Source organism: Haliaeetus albicilla, chromosome 1 (assembly GCF_947461875.1).
Source record: "Haliaeetus albicilla chromosome 1, bHalAlb1.1, whole genome shotgun sequence".
Classification (NCBI taxonomy): Eukaryota; Metazoa; Chordata; class Aves; order Accipitriformes; family Accipitridae; genus Haliaeetus; species Haliaeetus albicilla.
In genome coordinates this window covers 40384440-40404207 of record NC_091483.1, presented here as the reverse complement: position 1 = coordinate 40404207, position 19768 = coordinate 40384440, and the positions used below count along the sequence as shown (strand labels likewise).

Below are 19768 nucleotides of genomic sequence, written 5' to 3'. Positions count from 1 at the left end.
GTGTGGACTGCGTAATACAACATAGAACCCAAAAAGCTTGTACCTGTCATGGCCAGGAGGAGTCTTGGAAGGCATTGTTTAGCTCTTTTGTTGACTGGAGGAAAAGAACGTTTGAGAATTTTAGAAAGAGAGCTCTCTAAATATTTTGTTTTCACTTTGCTCAAGGGCCAGAACTCTGTATGTGTAAATTTAGAAAACTATGTCAGAGAGGTCAAGAACCCTCGTTACAGACATTAAATAATTCCTGCTGAGAAGTCTTAATTCTAAAAGGTGAATGCTACTTTCTTTGAAATAATCTGATTGGAAGGACATGATAAGATATTTCCTTGATGCACAAAAATATTTATAGATGTGTGAACATATATTTCTCTGGATATAACCTTTCAAATGTAAATTAATATTGCATGCATGGAAAAAAGTCTTTTTATTAGTGTTTAGCAAGCTTGTAGGAAGAAAGTTCTTCAATAAAGATAGTTCCTCTTCACTTACAGTAAGAAAAGGAATCATTATTCTTAACAACATGAGTACTTTGTAAACACAAACTATTAAAATAGAAGCACACAGACATCCTTTAAGGACACATTTCAAAAGAAAAGTTTGCCATAACTTTTCTGTTCTGTTCTGTCTTTGTATGAACAGTCATGCAAGTTCAATGTGAACTCTTTCTCTCAACTTAGACCATTCAGTGTATGAGCTAGTACTTTGCAGAGTGTGGATGCTAGGAGTTTTCAGTTAGAGAGTCAGGAGCTTGTTGTAACTAAAGTGAAGGAGATATGTGCCATAGTGAAGAATGGATCATGTAAAAAGCCTAGAGAGCTGTAGTCAGGAAACAGATTTTGAAAATGAATCTTGGATGACAGATTGTTAAAAGAAAGGAAGTTAGAATTCCAGAGTTCACTACACTGTCAGAAAAAACCAAAATATTTATTTGGTCGAAATGGTGGAGGATAAAGGTTGCATGCTTTTAGGAGGGAGTTTCTCAGCTATGATCCCGTGCATAATTTCTAACCACAAAAGGGGAATTACTTTCATGGATCCATAACTTCTATTATTTTGAGGTCAAAGCAGAGCTTCTCTCAATGTTGACCCAGAATATCCAAAGTGTATTTTCTATGGATATAAATGAAGACATCCAAAAATGTGTATATTTAATGTTATCTAGAAAGGATAAGCTATTATTAATTTATTACCAAAGCTACAGTGGATAATATATCACAGAAGTAATATCTGAATCATGGAATACTTCAGGTCAGAAAGAATCATCTGGTTCACTTCCTTGTTCAAAGTGGGGCCAACCTCAAGGACAAGATATAATAAATGAGTATATAACTTGAATAACTTTTTTTTTTTAATTCTTCCTAATAAACTCTGACACACAAACCTGAAGGTGATTAAGTCCTGAGAATTAGCTGGTATGGTAGAATAAAGTGGAGAATGATGTATGGTCAGGGAGTTCAGTGATGCTGGTTTTTAGAGGGCAAGAGTCCGTTGTGCTACTCAGTACTACGAAGACAAAGTAAAAAGAGAGATAGTTCAGTATATTAATATTTACAGTGCAAAAAATTGATGGTGCTGAGGGTTGGAACAAAAACATAAGCTACCTACAGTCTGAAGGAAGAGACATACGGTAGGTATACGAAACAAGTAGGTTTGAAACTATTTTTCATATGGATGTGCTTACTGAGGTTGAGACCAAAGCAGCTTTTTTCATATAAAAATGGCAAAGTGTTTTTTCCTAAATGTTTGCTGACAAATTGCCTAAGGGCTTTTTTTGGTCATTTTTGCCACTGCAAAACTGTTCTGTGTTACAAATTATTGGGGAAATACTAATTTCTAGACTAGACATGCACATTAATGGAGTAGGAAATTTAGCCTTTTTTAACTGGCAGCTTCTGTATTTGTCTGTAGTTCCTTAAATGAAGGATGAGGAGAGGTGGGTCATAGCCAAATTGAAAGCCTTTTGTGAACACGTGTGCATGTGTCTGCCTGCCACAGTGATGCATGCATTGCAAATTAAGCTGCACAGGTAAAAGGACTACTTTGGATTTTCTATTCTGCTTCCTCAAGTAGGTTATCTAACAAACTTGCACAAATGGTATCTAGTTCAACCCCTTCTAGGTAAAAGTGAATCTTGCTTATATGAATATTTCGCCTGAGTGTTTGAGCCTACATTCTCAGTGCTGAGAAAAATATTTCCATGATCTCCTTAAAATACGTGCATTTACCAAGGGGATGAGCACTGTTTCTGAAATACCTTTTAATTTTTCAGTGTAAATGAAGTTGAATCTATTGCTGAGATAGTGTAAATACTGGACAAATTATTGAATCACTGCTTCACTTCCTCCTTTGGAATACCAGGAAGAAAAAAAAGAAGTGCTATAAAAATGTAGCTATTCAACATATACTTTATTAACAGATTACAGCCTATGGTGTTGGTTTGTGTGTATGTGGTTTTTGCATGAGCAAGAGGGGATGGAGGAGTAGACGTTAAATTGAACTACTTGTATGACTGGTTACAATTTGTTGTTTTGAGAACGTCTGGCCAGGAAGTCAGCTACTACTGTTCTAATTTTCCTGAAAGGTTGAATTCAACTATTTGAGCAGGGATGTGTGTAGTGTAACTAGGTGGATTTTATTATTTGTCATTAGACATTCCTCTTCATACCAGAGTACCAGTTTTCATGAGAAGCTGTGATGATACAGTAATCTTTCACTCAAAATATTGTTAAAAATCCCTGCAAAATAAACCAACAGTAATTAAGTGCTAACATTAATTTCTTCCAGAACTTTTTTCAGCTTTTGCTGATGTAATTCACATGAATATTGTAATGGTTTATTTGGTGAGCTGCCTTCCATTGTAGAGTCAGTAGCCAAAGTGAAGAAAAATAGAGGAAGAGAAACTGTACTCAAAGTCACAAAAAGAGTACAATTTCTTCTTAGGTAGAATTCAAATGACATAACTTTTTTCATCTTTTTATTTTGTTTTCCAGAATGACAAATCCCCAGGGCGTTCCACAAGTCGATCAAGTAACATTTCAAAGGTATGTGAAATCTCTTTCCTTTGTATAGAATTTAAAGAAAACTAAGTTTATCAAATACAATACAGTACTCCATTTAACCATATATGCATATTCTGATGTTTTCTTTATAAGTCAGATTTTAAGGTTTTGCTGCCTAACATTATGGTTACTATGTAAAATCCACCTTAAAGTATAAATATACAATTAGTCATTACTGTAACATGCATAATAATAAGTAAACAACACTTGCAATTTTTTCACCTGCTTTCCACAACTGCTTAATGTCACATTAACACTTTAGCTTAAGATAGAATTACTGCTTGTTGTTTCTCCCCTTGCCCTACACAAATAACAACAGCTGTAATGTGTAAAGCTGTGAATGTTTCATCATTTTGGACTGAATTCTTAATTCCTTTTACAGGGGTTTATAGTTCACTGAAGCCATGACTTGATATCTAGATGCTTTTTAGTTTCTAGGAAACAGAGAAGGGAAACTTTAGGAAAAGGCAAAATGTGATTTGTACTGGAGTTCTTTGATTTTAATCCCCTTTTTTCTGTATTTTTGGTTCAGATGTGGCTGAAATCTATGCCAAAAAGCCAGGATATACAGGAGGTAAAAGACAAAAAACTCAATAATTGTTTGAATCCCAGCCTAAACATCTGCCATGTATTATGTTTGTATCAAAAGATTAAATATTTTGCATCCGGTGCAAGCACAGTATCCTTAAACTCCTTCCCCACAATATTATTGTTTGTGGGGTACACACTGTAAAACTGTTTCCTTCTCAGAGCCATAAAAAAGACCCACCTGTGATTTTTGAATTAAAGAAACTATTATATGTTAGGTTCTGCTCTTTTACGTGAAGAAGGAAAAAAAAATGCAGGGAAAAATGTGTAGAATATATCCAGCCTGCTGTAGGATATGGCTGAATCTCTTACTGACTTGCTGCCTATTTTAAAAAAGTTTATAGTTATATACTTACAAGTTTGATCACAGTGAATTTTATGTATTACTTTCACTAAGAGTTTTAAATGCATGCCCATAGTTATAATTACTGTAAATCTATGTTGATTTGATACTACTTTTTCTGCTATTTTTAAGTCACTTGCGTGGGTTACACTGTGACAAAGCATAAATATATTCACTGACATGTGAAACGTGGCTGTGACTAACATCTATTTTGAAGTAATTTCTTCAGGAATCAGTTTAAATACCTGTTAGAAAGGGGTACATGTACCTTTTTAAGTAGTGTTAAAAAAGCAAGGTTTACAGGCATGTACTTAATCTTTTTCTGATGTATAGCATCATTCATTCTTTTGTATCAATTTTCCTATGTGATGCTACCTGCCAGTGAAGCTTTTCAAATGCTGAGAGACATGTGATTGGAAATCCAGTTTCCACTTTGTTGACTGATTCAAAATGCTTTTTTTTTTGTAAAACAGGAGGGTATATATGTGTGTATACATAGAAAAGCGAGCACCTGACTTTTCAAGTTAATATCACATGGCACAAAGTAATAGTAACAAGTATTGCACTTTAGAATAAGATTGGAAGCTTCTAGGTGATGTAAACTACATACCAAAGGCAAGAGTTGAGTTCTGTGCAGTGTCTTGTCCAGAATATAAATCGCACATGGATCTTGTACACATAATAAATGTCAATTGACAGAAAATTAGAAAGTCTTTATCTTAAAAATATAGAGTAATCAAAACATTGTCTTTTACTGCTTTCATTTGACTGTACGAATAAGCTAAAAAGGGTCAAATAAAGAGTTACATTTTAATAGTTACTGTGTATTGTGTATGCCACCCTTGGTTGTATATGGAGCTCCTGCCCCAGGGCAGAGTGTACGTTCCCTGATATCACTGGATTTTGTACCACCCTATTTGTGAAATGGAATGCAGCAAAGGTTTTGCAAATGCAGCTTCATGTTTCATAATGCTCTTAAGTTGTTTATTCAGAAAGGACACCTGAGGTTTGCAGTGCATGCTTGGGCAATTTTGCATACTAGGTACATTAACTCTGAATTACATGGTGTTACAGATTAAACTGAATTGTTGAACATTGAATGTGTCTTCTCTAGACATAATGAGAAGGAATGGCTTTGGTTTGTTTGTTATTTACCAGGTAGTCGTTAGTATATACCTACTGAATCTATAGATTTTAAAATCAAACAGTCCCGGCGGGGAGGGAGGGGGGCGGAGTCAACACTTCAATTTTACCATTCATTTTTGCTGTCCATCGAGAGTGCAGAAATTTAGCATGTTGCAGAGACTTGTCTTATCTTGCATATAAGTTCCTGGTAAGAATTTCAGTGATAAACTATTTTAGGCAAATGAAAGGACAAAACTTAACATAATTAGATACGATTTCAGTACGAAATTATTTGTAAAGTCTACTGTAATACATGTTACTAGGTAAAAACAGTGGCTGGCCAATATGTTTCTGTGCGTGTACTATTATAAAATTAAGCCAACTGGAATATTTACAAATTATTTTCATTAACTGTGAAATTATGTAGCTTTACCTGTGAAAGTTTTTGTTTTTCTGGGTTTTTTTATGTGTATAATGGAGTATTTCATCAATATGGCAGGAGTAAGGCAAAATCCTGCACTTGCATTCTGTTAACCTGACTGAGCGCTGAATCAATTACTGTTTTATCCGTAGGCAAGCGTACATGAACCGTGAAAACTAAGTGTAGTAGGGCTATAGCTCCTATTGCCCCTTGTCCCTGTAAGACACCGTGCTTTACACCTCCTGCCCTTGGCGCTCCTGTGCCATGCCTGCACCATTTTGGTCGGCGGGTAAGAGGGAGAGAGAGCATTTGCTCAAACTAATTTGCTGATCCATCTCTGTGTTCTTTTCCAGCTCATTATGGTGACCTTAAATATCCCATTTGTGGGGTAACTACTGAATTAATTGCAGGGTTTTGGAAGTAATCTCACATAATTTTGTACTCTCACTCTTCTGTACTCTGCCCAATTCTGTCTGCCTGTTTCCTGGTACTCCTGACTGACAGTCAGCTGTGGCTGTCTTCAGTGAATATCCACCTGGGACATTCGTTCATTCACTTCAGCCTGTACATCAATAAAACTGCCCTGGAAGTCCAAGAGCAACTGCTTCAGTTGGTTTTCCAAGCAGAGACAATTAGGAAAATGTATCAGTGTCTGATTTCTTCTGCACTTCTGGTAATAACCTATATTTTTCCTGTAGAATCAATAAACAAGTCTTCTTGCCTTCTGCCCTGCTAGCATTGGGAATAATAGATCATATTTGGGACTGATCTGTATTTCATATTATCTCATAGTGACAAAGTGGAGCCCTAGTTACTAACTATGGCTTTCAAAACCTATCTACTCTAATAATATAAATAAAAACATAGAAGTACTGGAAATGTGAGTTATAAACTAGCTTTGCTGTTTTTAAATTATTATTTTTTTAACCCTTAGAATTTCTCTCCCACCCATTTCCCATGGTGCTGGTAGTAGAGGCAACTTTATTATTCTTTGTAAGATATAGTCTTATGCAGTGTTCTGGATTTCAGAATTAGAATTATCTTATCTGGGTGTGTTTAAAATCTAGTAAATTAAAAATTTGTTTGTTAAGTATTTGCCACTGCTTAGTTCTGTGCACTGTATATTTTTCTGGTAAACTTGTTATGTGTTCCTAAATATGTGTATAATTTAAGAGGAAAGCTAGTCTGAGAAGGTTCTTGTGGATTCATTTCTTTCTGTAGTGGTTAACCAGTGGAACAAATCTTGTGTTTGAATTACAGTCTGTAGAGGTTGTGCTTATATGTGTTTCTGAGGCTGTCTGGTTATGTTAAAATGCTTTCTGGAAGAAATGTTTCTAACACATTGTAATTATCTTTCTGCATGTTAATTATCATTCAAGAGTTCCTTAGAGAAGGATGCTCTCTCAGCAGTAAGATTTGAAAGTCTCTGATGGGAACTTTGGGCTTATTTTTCAGTGCAGAGAAACTCAGGCTTGGAGCAAATTGCCTGATTTTTGCTTTGGCTCAATTGCTTCTCAAAAGCCTGGAGCAGGTGTTAGAACATTTTTTATTTACAAGTCTCTGAAGCATCTGTCTAATAAAACTCCACTGAGTTACATCAGGAAGAAGTGAGGTGATCGTTTCGGAATATTCTGTGTGATAGTACTCATTGGTCTAATTTAGAATAAGAAAAACAACAGAGAAAGGAAAGAAGGAAAGAATTGATTTTACTATATGTTTATGCAATTTCTCTACTGATTTCTTATGTCAAGATGGGCTCCTTTCAGTAAGATACAAATGAAAACCAAAGGCACCAGCATGTCAAAGTAGTGCCCACTAAAGTTTTAGATCAAAAATTTATTGTTGCCAATTTATTGATTGTTGATTTGAGCTACTCAGTTTGTGATTTTGAAATACATTTCACAGAGTATCAATTTATGTAATATATAATACAATATTTTATCCTTTTGAATTATAAATTTCCATCTAATCTCTTCCATTAAAATGGAATGTTCTTTCACATAGGCTTTGATATTCTCTAACTTTTCATCCTCTGTCAGTATGAGGTGAACGTATGAAGAGTCCTGTATCACAGTTTGGGTGATTTATACAACTCGAAGCAGAACTCACTATTGCACACTATTCATTTTTTTTAATGGGTAAAGCATACCACCATGTCTTTGGCAGTGATACCAACAGAGAATACATAATATTTTCTGTCTGAATTATTGTAAGCAAAAATGAGAGGTTTTATGGTGGAAAAAACATAAAGGAACTTAAATGTTCCTTTTAAAGAAGTTCATCTCGTGGACTTCAATAGCCTGAAAGGGGATTGCAGCATCTCCAAGGTACCTGTTACATGACTGAATCGTAAAGACTGATTTTGTGACACCTTGCATTTTTCTACAAGGGACTGCACTGCTACAAGTTGATCCACATTTGTTATTCTTAGTGTTCTTTGCCAATTTCACACTAATCATAAATGACAATTTATGTCCAGATTGGTGGGTTGTTTTTTTTCAAGGAATCATGTAGCTCCATCCTTTCCAAGTATAGCTTCTAGATTACTGTAGTGGGCAACTGAGGGAAAACTTAGACCTTTCAAAAAGGAAATGAACCAAGAAAAAAAATAAGTTCTTGCTCTTGTAAAGTCTGAAATGTCAGCCTTCAAAAGTGCCATTACAGTGAATAACACCATGTATACAAAACCGGCATTAAAATATGAGTGTAAATGTTATGTTAGTCATCTAAATGATTCTTCTTGCTCATAAACAGAATCATTAATATCAAAGGTGAAGACTGACCTGACTCTTAACTCTCATCTACTGTAAAAAACAACAGCACAAAGTAAGCAAGTTAGTGAAAAGTATTTTGTTCATCAAAACATAAAGCAGAGAATGGCAAAAAGCAAGAACTAGATACAATGGCATAATAACTATTGCTGCAGTTTCTTTTCCTTCTTACATGTAACTGTTTGATTTCTTTGTCTAGAGAATACTTTGTGGCTTGTCCATACAATTTATTTACAGTGAGCATAACAAAAGGCATGACTGTAGAATTTACCTAAGTCTACCTGAAATTTGAACTTCTGAATAAAATTGCATTAAACGCATCTCAGTTCCGGGGGACAACCATCAGAAAAGAATACATTTTCAATTTATTCTTGGATACACTTGACCTGTTTTAAACTCATGTTCTAATGAGAGGGAATACATGCAAAAATAAGATTGTATTCATACAGTAATATATGAAATTATACAGGTTCTGTTTTATTAAATCAGAATTCTTACCAACAGTGTATTCTGAGTATACCTAAATGTGCCACATTGACATATCCAGACAAAATTGCATATATGCTTGAAATGTGTTAAGTACCACAACTTTACGTGTTTATACAAGCTTACTTTGTGTATAATGCCTATATATAATTTCCATTTCTGCAAAGACATTGTGTTACCACAGATTTCAGTCCTATCCTATGATATGCAATACCATATGAGAGAAGTAGATTTGATTTGTTTTCAGTAGACATGGTATGCAAGTTATTACATATGCTTATTGTTTAGTTTTCAACAAGAATTATGGTCTATAATATAGCTGCTCCATATGTACTCCTGGAAATTTTTATATGGCATTTATTTTTTCACCACGGCACTCAGAAGCACATTTCAGGTCTTTGTCCTAAAAAGAATTCCATTAAGCAAACTTTATTTCTACAGTGATACAAAATTACTTTTTTCTGCAGTCTGAGGTTTATTGCACTTCAAAAAAAATATGTCTCCTGTTTTTCATAACGGTGCATTGTCAGGGTTTCACTGTCTCTTGGCTTAGTCATTTCAATATTCTTTCTACAGCTCTTTTTGCTCTGGCGCATTTAGGTTTCTCTCTTCCTTAGGGCTGGAATAAATAGATATCAAATACACACCAGAGTAGAGTTGTTCACATATAATAATGATATCCTCACAGATGGGAATTTATCCAGTCTGTCTCCTGCATAGCCCATCAGACCAAACAAAGAATATGGTGAGTGTGTGCACTCACATACATATGCAACTTGAGGGAGAATGGCAGGAATGTCATATGATTGAAAGCTGTTTGGTATATAGAAATATTCTGAGGCTTTAAGTCTTGCAGATAGAGGGATATGTGGAAAGACATGCCCTCTTTGGAAGAGACAGTCTAAATGATGTTCTCCGAATACTGATACTGACAACCTTTAGAACTAAAGTACTACAAAATCCAGTAACAAAGAAGATGCATATTTGTGCTTCACCTTTCCTACAGGCTAAATTTGCATTTAGCTCCTTCCAGACAGTCAAAAACTGCTGGTCTCAGGGCTCTGGACCTTTTGTATCGAGACCAGCCCATCCTTTGTTTCAATTGCCTACATCAGTGTATTTTTTTATAAGAACTACAAAACATTTTTCTTAAGAAAGTGATAATGCCTAGAAAGGTGCATTCTTGAAGAGAATCATGAATCAAAAATATTGCATTGCTGCAGTACAAAGACTTTTGCAAACTATAATCCATCTGATAATTCAAAGCTTAGCTAGCAGTGCTTCTATGTCTATAGAAAAAGTGGATTTTTGAGTAGAACCTCTACCTTTAAAATAAAAATTAATATAGATCTGTAAGACAACAGAAAATAAATTAAGAAGCTTATTGAATCTACAAGTCAATGTTGCAATTGCTTTTGTTCATTTCATTTTTTAAATAGTAGGATAGATTTGCCACTTGCAGTTTTGCTTTTACTTTGATGGAAAGTGAACCTGCTGCAGTGATTTAGATTTCAAACTATTTTATAACAGGATCATACTGACTTTCAAAGGTTCTGAATGGTATTGTTCAGCAGAATCATAAAGTTATTTCCTCTTCTTCCTTACTTTTCCCTTTATTCCTTCTCTTCAGAGGCAGGTGGAAGGAGGGGAAGGAGGACAGGAGAGAAAGAAAAGGTTTGGGGAAGAAATGTGCAAGGAATAATTTAAAAAAAAATCTGTGAAAGAAAATGTAATAGAAATTGAGTTATCAGTTAATGTAACGGTTGTTGTAAAACCATCAATCAGAGTATAACAACTTTGAAATCTGAGCACAAAGCAGGAACTCCATCATAAAGAACCAAGAAAAGAAAAAACCCAAACCAAAACCAAGAACCCCCCCTCCCTCAAACCCATGTGCATAAGTTTCAAATGCCATCAAGACACGCTTTGTAAGATACACCTGGCTTGGGTAATTTCCACCATGTTTTTGATCTTTTTAGATCTGAGGTATTATCCAAATAAAAGTGTATAAAGATGGATGGTTTCCACAAAAAGTCGCATTGTTTACAAAGCAGAAATTTTCAGGTGAAAATACACAGACTGGATCTCCTGCTGAGCTTATTGCCATGCAAACTGCTCTAATCTTCTAAGGTATCCATTCCCTGGTGTGCCATTATTTTAACAGGATAGAGTTTCAGCTTTTTAAGTGTATTGGCTGGTGGGATCTGGAGGATTCTGTGATGTATCACTGCTATAAAGCATACTTAGTAGGAGAATAAAAGTGTTAGTCATATTTGCTGTCTGCCCTGTCATCCCTCAATTTTCTGCAACCTTCTACTTAAGCATTGTTGTAAGCTGAGCAGCTTTGGGAATGCCTCTGGCCTTCCTTATTCAGAACAGAGGCATTAGAGGATTCACTAGCCTTTCTGGTGATATCTGTGAGGCCATTTTATATCAGCTGTCCATTACATCTGGTTTGTTATTTTAAAGCTTAACTCCATTCCTATATGAATGCTTTGCACTTGTGGAAGGTGTTTTCACTCAGCTTTTCTGTTAGGTCAAAGCAGAGCCCTTCTCTCCTCTTAAGAAGAGCACAACTTGACTCATGTTCTTGGACTAGTTTCAACATGCAGTGTTAAACAATAGATCATCAGTGAGGGCTCTCATTTTTTGTTGTTATCTGGAAAATTCTATCAGATCCTGAACACCAAAGTAAAGGCAATTGTGATTTGAAATTCTTATTTATTTCATAGGTTGAACTTCATTCGGTCCCCCATTTCTGTCTTTGCTGCAGTCTTTTAACATGGACTGTGTGATATTGAAGTCCCCTTGTGTCAGATAAATGATTATCATCTCACTTGTCCTGAAGACTCCTTATTTACCAGTATTCTGTTTGAAAAGCATACTGTCAAATCCTGTTGAAGATACCAAAAATAATTATGGATAAGTGCCCTGTCATGTCTGTTAATTGAATTGCATATCCTTATGCAATTAGAAAGTTCATCTAAACTGGCCAAGACAGCAGAAGGTGGTGATTGGGGAATCTCTCTCTACTAACAATGTTTTTGAAATGCCAAATCTAATCAGCTGGAGTTGGCATTATCCCTCAAACATCTTCCTTGTGTTGATGGCATAGAGAAATGAGCTGCCTTGCTTATTGTCAGACAACTTTATTTTGAATTACCACATTTAATTATGCTGCTGATATAATTTGCTATGATAAAATTAGTACAGTGCTTGTTTAGTTTTCCCATTCCAGTGAGCTGTACAATATAGCTGTCTGAAGTAGACATTTGTTCAAGGAATATTATTTTTTAAAATATTCATTATTCTGCCTGCCAAGTGGAATTGGAGTCCGCAGCATCAGTCTGATCCCTCTAGTCAATAAATACAGTATCTCAAAATATTCAATGTGCTAAATAGCAATATAGCAATAGGATAGCAATTATAGCAATAATTGTGTGCTTGAGACTGTTTCCAACATCTGTTGCGTATACATTCCCATAAGAGCTGGACTCATATGATGTGAGCAGAATATATTCAAATGATCATGTTTTGGTTTGTCAGATATGCCTTTAAAATAAACTCAATGTACTTAAAAGATCTTTTTGCTAAAACTAGCAGTAAAAATTATTAAAAATAAAAGAAAGCTTATATTATGAGCAGGGATGATGGACTTGTTCAATGCTGTGTTGTGTGGCAGCACAGTATTGCAGAGACTCTGAGTAGCACCAACAACAAATGTGGAACTTGTGCAGGGCAGTGCTTGGTTGGGTTCATCAGCCTGCTCTGCCACTCAGAGGAAGCAAAATGCTGTACTGATACAACTATATCCCTTCTAGGACCTAACCTGGAACTTCCATATGGCTGGATGCTGTGCTCTGTAAATACACCAACTGACTAAATGCTACTTTAGGTGTCTTTACTGTGAGGCTGGATTTAAAAGAACATACTTTTTTAAAAATGAGTTTGGGATGCATAGCTTGTAGAGGAGATGGCTAAGAGGGAATATTACCAAAAGAAATGAGGTAAGCCCAGAGGCAGTGTTGGCAGCAGCAAACTGATGCAATTTATGCTGTCGGAACATGGGTAGGGTGAAAAAGCAAAGGAGTTTGGAGGTAAAGGTCTGGAATAAGCTTCTAGCTGAGTTGGAATTTACAAGATTTTAAAAACGGCATGACTAGAAGTGAATGATTATATTCATGACGTGGTAGCAGGGACAGAACTGACATTAACAGGTCTTTCCACTCCTATTTAATTTACAGAGATATGACTGGAATTATTTACAAAATAAGGCCCTCCAGTACCTGTGAGGTCCATAATTAATCATCAGATAATGAATATCAGAAACACTAACTTTCTTCATTTTAGAAATCACTCCATCAGTTCATTTTCATTTCCCCAATATTGGACACTTAAGATTCAGCTGGACAGGGTGCTGGGCCATCTTATCTAGACTGTACTTTTGCCCAGAAAGGTTGGACCAGACGATCCTTGAGGCCTCTTCCAACCTGGTATTTTATGATTCTATGATTTACCATTAAAAGCTATTTCGAAGTAGATAAACCCCAAAATTTGTATTTAAAAGTTGTAGAAACTTATTGAATGAGACTTGCTGACAGGTAAGACTCTGAATTATCTTGTGCATAACTTGGCATGTTGGAATTTTCTTGCTTTTTTTCAAAGACTTAAGTGGTGCATAGGCTTTTTGCCTGCCCAGATATCAGGTTTGCTCCAATAGGGATTAGACAAACAAGCAAGAAGTGTTCTTTTTTTTAAGAATTTGATGTAAATTATTTTAGAAGGAAATAAACCTTCCTCTGAGTTATGTGCAACTAAACATAACATCATTATGCCAGTGCAGGGGAACTAGAAAGTAAATTTGACTGAGCAGGGCTGAAACAGTCCAGACCTCTACAGCTGAAAGTGAAATGTAAGATTTAAGCAATCAAACTGGTAATGTAATTTTTATCTTAAAATAATCAGGTTTCCACCTGTCTCCAGTCCCAAATAATAAGTGTAAAAGCTTTTCAAGGAATTTGTTTTCATTTTTGGCTTGATTCCTGCCCTCTTAAGAACTGTCTAGCTGACTTCCTGCTTTAACAGCTGCTGAAAGTTTCTTGAACTTGTGCAGACCTACTGTAAGGTTACTGGGTCAGTTTAGCCATTCTCCTTATCCCTTCGAAGAGTATGCTTGTGGCAAGGTGATATAAAACTTGCATTTACAGCATGGGGGTGACCTGACTGCCGCTTAAGGGCAAGCCGAATCCCTGTAGTACACAGATCCTGAAAGAAGCAATGGTAACAGTCCTGCAGCTGTGAGGGGAAAAAAGAAATGGAAGCTAGTCACGAGGGGCAAATTCAGAGGTCCATGCTCGACTCTAGGGCTGGATTTACTTCAGCAGTCCACCTGGGGTTTAGTCTGGAAGGATGTTTTTTCACACAGCAGCAGAACGTAGCCCAACAACGTGGCTCTGGTGCTGATGTGTACATCTTTCCTCATTAAGTAGCTTAAGGTATGCCTAATCGCTTAAAACTAATCGCAGAGGTTGTGGTGGAAAAAGATTATATACCCAACTGTACATATGCCATCTGTTTCTAATATGTATGTAAGAACAATTCATATTCCTTCACAGTATGTGTAATTGAAATGTTGCTTTTGTAGAAAAAGAGATATGAAATACAATTTCTCTCACTGATACTTGTCCTTTTTTCCAGCATTACACTGTATGTAGACACAATAAAGTTCCTCCTCTGCCTGGTGGACCCAGCCATTGAAAAACCATTTGAACATAAGGGTTGTGCCCAAATGCTTTATCAATTTAATTTCTCATGTTGGCTTAGTTTTCAAACCTCTGAGTTTCATTTTGTGGAACTAGTAGTAAAGAATTAGTAATACTTTTGCTGTTGTGGTATTAATCAAGAGGTTAAAAAGGTTCCTTGAATTCCTAAAGCTAGAAGATTATTTTCTTGCAAAAGCACTGTTCTTAAGTCTCGGCTGGTATCCCATTAAAAGCAAAAATGCACATAGTGGTGACTGATGTTTCCAAAAGATCCATGCATGAAATATAATGGATATTAAGAACCTTAGATAAAAGTGAAGTGTCAGCAGGTACTTGCTGTATTTATTTATTTTTGCTTGTACTATTAATTTTCAAACTGACACCACAAAAATGTCTGTGAAAGGTGAGCTAGAAATAATTTTAATTATGGACTCTACGTGTGACTGAATTTGATTTGCTAGTACAAAAGCTTGGGATGACAGCCTTTACATCTTTGTGTTATTTGTACTTTGTATTCTTGCTTAATAGTCATTCTTCCCTTGCATCTGGTGCTCTTAGGCTTATAGTATTTTGTCTCCATTTGGTAGTAGTGCTCACAATGGGGTAGGGCTGCATACTAAAAGCTAATGCCCTTATCAGCGAAAGGAAGGTCATAGCCTTAAGAATGATTTGTATTGAACCCTCTTCCCACAGTACTGTACCTTGTGAGTGATTCTGAAGAATCACAAAGCCTTGGATTTAAATTTGCATTCCATACAGCTATGCTGCCAGTAGACTGTGAGGCAGATTGAAATGGTTTGCTGTTAACACCATCAAAATATGTTTTCAGTGGAAGTATTGAGCAACTGAGTCTGCAATTTGTAGCAACAACCTTATGAGCAAACTGTCACATACTAAACATGTTTTATATCTCTCCTGCTGTTTGAGAATGTGATCAGCTCTGTAGAGATGCAGCCTGCACTTTGGTCTTCTCAGGTTCATCAGTTTAACATTTTTCAGCTCTTCTACAAGATCTGATTGCCTTGAAAACCTTTTAAAACATACTCTAATTTTCTCACTGTTCTGTCAGTCTACTCAGCATAGGTTAACTTTGTGCTCTTTATCACTCAGCATAATGTAAATGCACTTCACTCCATTTTGAAAGGAATCATCACGGTTGTTTGAATGCATGAAATAAAACCAACATCCTTTCCCATCAGACATTTGCAGTAGATCAAAACCAAAATGAAAATTAAAGTGTTAAAAGATGCTTCCTCAAACAGTGACAAAAAGTAGTCATGAGCAAATGAGAGCTGAAATACTTCAGTCATATTTAGTTCCACAAATAGGTTTTGCTTTTGGTCAGGCTTCCTGTATTTTGTGAGCTTGCATATGCTCAGCAGTGCACTATGAACAGCAGCAACAGTTACTTTAATTTTGTAATCATGTGGCAACGCAGTAAAATATCTGCAATGTATTTCATGGACAAAGATTCCAAACTGTCTAACTTATTTCAACAGGCAAGCAGTCCTACAACAGGAACAGCTCCCAGGAGTCAGTCACGGCTGTCTGTCTGCCCTTCCACTCAGGACATTTGTAGGTATGTGCTGAGAAAAATATACCATAATCTGGCTGATGCTTGTTGTTTTTATTAAATAATATGTAGCTCTTGCTTATGCTTAACACTATTCATAATTTACATAGACTTCAGTTTTCTTTTGATCTCTCTTTGTTTTGGTTCTGTTTTTGCTTTTCAGTCTCATGTTTTTCTATTAAAATTCATGTTCTCATTTTCACCCTTTTTTTTGTGATTTCTCTCTTTCCACCCACCCTTACCATTTCCATACCTTTCCTTTGCTTACTGCTTTGTCTAGATCTACTACCTTGCATGATTTATCAGAAGATGAGCTTGAACATGCAACCCCTGTCATGGTGCTGGCCCCTTCTAATAGGGAGTCTGGTAAGAAACAAGTAAAACGAAGGTTTAGGCGGAAAAGAGAGCCTGGAGACTATGGTGAGCATACAGAAAAGCAAGGAAAGGGGAAAGACTGTAAATTGCATCCTGAGCCTGCGAGATCCAGCTGGAATGCATCTGATTCATCATCATCTTCAGATGAGAGTCAGTGGGCTCAGGCTAGGAGGAGAGCAAGAGAAAAGGCCAGAATGCCCAGGAGAGGGAGAAGGAACAATAGATCATGCAGTAACCAGGATGAGTCCTCTAACAATAATGCTATTGAACTTGTCACCTTGGGGACAATGGGGAAAAAGAACCAAGAGGTATCTGACCCTGAGAATCCTGCTTTAAATCACCGCCGAAGAAGGGTTCCAAGGCTTAAGGAATCACAGTCTTCAGCGTCATCTCAGGAAGCAAGGATTTCCTCAAGAAAATGTGGCAAAAGTAAAGGGAAAAACTACTACAGAGATCAGCGGCCTGTGTCTTTCCTTAGACACGATAAAGTTTCGAAGGACTCCTTTGCAGAGGCAGGCTCTGGCAGTGATGCTCTGGCAGTCCCAAATAACGGAGGACCTGCTGGGGCAGGGTCCGGTGTGACTGATGCTGTTCAGAAGCCTCCAGTGTTGTATGATGACTGGTCTGATGATTTAGAAGTATGCAGGTTAGTCCCTAATAAGAAAGATTTAACGTTCTTAAGAGGAATTTCTCACCGCAGTGGGCTGAGTGCCCTTCTCTTGACTGCTTTCTGTCACTGTTTCTCAGTAATAAACTGCTAGGCTGGCCATAAGAAATAACAAAATCCTTTGCTGCAGACAAGTTAGTGTATCTCAATCTGAAGACATACTTCTCTTATTTAAAAACAGTAATCCTACAAGGAAACAAAATGTTTTGCTTTGCTCCATTTTTCTTCATGAAGACAGAAGCACTGTGTCCTCTGGCAGAGTATTACTGTGTTTTAAATTTCCGACCAGAGGCAGAGAATGAGGCAGAGTGCCAGATAGCTCAATACAATGGGATATGGAGTTTTTCCTCCCTAGGTGATCAGTTCAAATCCAGCTTTGGTCCCTCTGTCATTTTTCATTGACTTACATGAAATAAATTTATGGTCTTGATTCAGTGTCCTCTAGAGCTGCCATTAGCACAGCAATCTGACGGACGGTGCCTGCAAAACACCCTCTCCAGTCAGGTGTAAGTTGTACGGGACTTTGCACTGCTGAACAACTCTACACCGTCAGCGTGTAGGGGCTGTTAGTTTGGTACCCATCACAAGGATCGGAACAATACAAAGGATGATTGGGCAGCATAAGCATTAAAGTAAGCTTTGGGAAAGAAAAAGCAATACCACCGGTTCTCTCTAGTTCTGAAGTTCAGGCTTCTGACAGTCTGATACCCTTGGTGTAAAGCACACAATCAGAAGGTGAGCGTTTTCCCTTGGAAATGAGAGCAAGCTGGCCAATTCTGAGCTGAAATCAAATTTGGAGTAGATATCTGGGTGGACTTGAGTTACTTAATTTAGTGGTAAATGAAAATGCACCATCCCGTAAGTTTAACAGAACTGAAACAAGTTTTTTTTTGTTTTTGTTTTTTCTCCCCAAACTTGTGAGCCAGCATTGACTGTCATCTACAATGTGTAAATGAGGATCAGGCTTAGTTTCTTGATATGGTAACCCAAAACTTCTCACTTTTCTTTGCTGGGAAGAAATTTGCATGGAAATGTAAACACAGTCAGAATGAGGAAGTTCACGATGCCACGTATGCAGTTTCACAGTATACTTCAACCTAGTAACACACTACAAAGATCCTAGTTTTAAAAAGAAAAAAGATAACCTGCAGACATTGTGCTTTTTCACAGCAGGAGATAAAAGTCATTACTAATACAGCTAGTGCTATGCATTCTTTGTTACACTTACCAAGCAAGAATGGACATTTCAGTTGTCCCACCATTGTCTGTCACGATAATTTAAGATTCCTCAGGGTAAAGTCCAGCTGTGTGTGTACATCAGCTCGTATATGAGGACCACACCACTGGCTTGGGACCTCCACACCTTACAGAAATGCAAAGAAACAGCAGCAGTGGTAACCATGTTACACATTACTGAAGCACTTGAAGTATGTCTGCATGGTATGATGCAGAGATGTGCACAGACAAATACTTCAGACTTCAGAGTTGTCTTAAATTTCTGAACCACCAAGCCTGCATGTATTGAAGATCCAGTGTAGTAGGCAAAGTACATATATAATAGGGCCATTTAATAATTATTAAGAATATGAGCTACACAAAACCTGAAATAAATTATTTCAGCATGGCTTTTTATATGGGCTTAACTATACTGTGTTAAAAAAAAAGAGAAATTAAAGTTTTGTAATTGTCTCATGTAGATTAATCTTAATTATTGCCTAAATCCCCAACCTTAGACTTTCCTTTCAGATGGAAAGTGGACTCCAGTCTTTCATCTATCTTCTTGACCCATTCAATTGCATTATAATTATTCAGGCACTTTTTGTAAGACTTGGAGCTTGGTTCAAGGGTGGACTTTTTGGATGTGAGTGCGAACTTTTCAGCTAGGCTCTTGTTCAGTAGAGGAAGGTTGAAAACTTTTGATAAGTATGTGTGCCTAGGCTCATTATCAGTGGAGATGCTCTTTGAACAACCAGAGTTAAACTCAACACAGTTGATAACTTGGCCTGTCATACAAAATTTGTCAGAGAGTCATAATTGCATTTTAATTCATGTCAGGGATAATGCTATTTTTTGTGTTGTTCTCATTACTAGGTGTATCATAGTGATGATAATACATCTAGGAAAAATCATCACAAAATCAAAAGCTTGTTAATTTTTCATAGCTGGTAAGTTGTCTTAATCAGTTTGCAGACAGCTGAAGAAAAAGACAGACATGTTTATACTACCAATTCAGCATAGACTGCAGCTTCTGTTTTTCAGGACAGGTCCATGCACTTAATTGGCTCATGATCTGTGGTATGGGTTTTTTGAGGTTCTCAGTCTTGCATCTGAAACAAAAAAAGAATTACATTTCAATGCAGATGTGCATATATACAGTAACCATGTTTCTGCATGAGAAATAGAAAAAGGATTTTTTTTGTGATGTTTATTCTAAGACTGGAATTAACATAGCTGGTTGTGATGTGGAAAATTTGTTTTCTTGAGGTGTTTCTTCAAGCTTTTCATCGTAGGTATTCATATCTTCTAGTTGATGTGACAAAAGTGGCTGAGAGGAATGGCTCTCACCTAGATGGGATTGTGTGGAAGTAGCAGAGGAAC

The 19768-nt window shown here is 36.6% G+C and overlaps 1 protein-coding gene across 10 annotated transcripts in view; it reads left to right on the top strand.

Moving 5' to 3' along the window:
* The window catches only part of MARCHF1 (membrane associated ring-CH-type finger 1), a 274990-nt gene that overhangs the window by 218834 nt on the left and 36388 nt on the right, over window positions 1-19768 (top strand). For 5 of the 10 annotated variants that reach the window (XM_069786351.1, XM_069786308.1, XM_069786332.1 and 2 more), the window contains 4 exons: window positions 2991-3041; window positions 3592-3633; window positions 16055-16134; window positions 16409-17149. In XM_069786351.1, coding sequence (XP_069642452.1) covers window positions 3592-3633; window positions 16055-16134; window positions 16409-17149 — 863 coding nt within the window. In that variant the 5' untranslated portion in view covers window positions 2991-3041. The remainder of the gene's footprint in view (window positions 1-2990; window positions 3042-3591; window positions 3634-16054; window positions 16135-16408; window positions 17150-19768) is intronic. The other 5 variants (XM_069786356.1, XM_069786339.1, XM_069786344.1 and 2 more) reach the window with 3 other exon arrangements.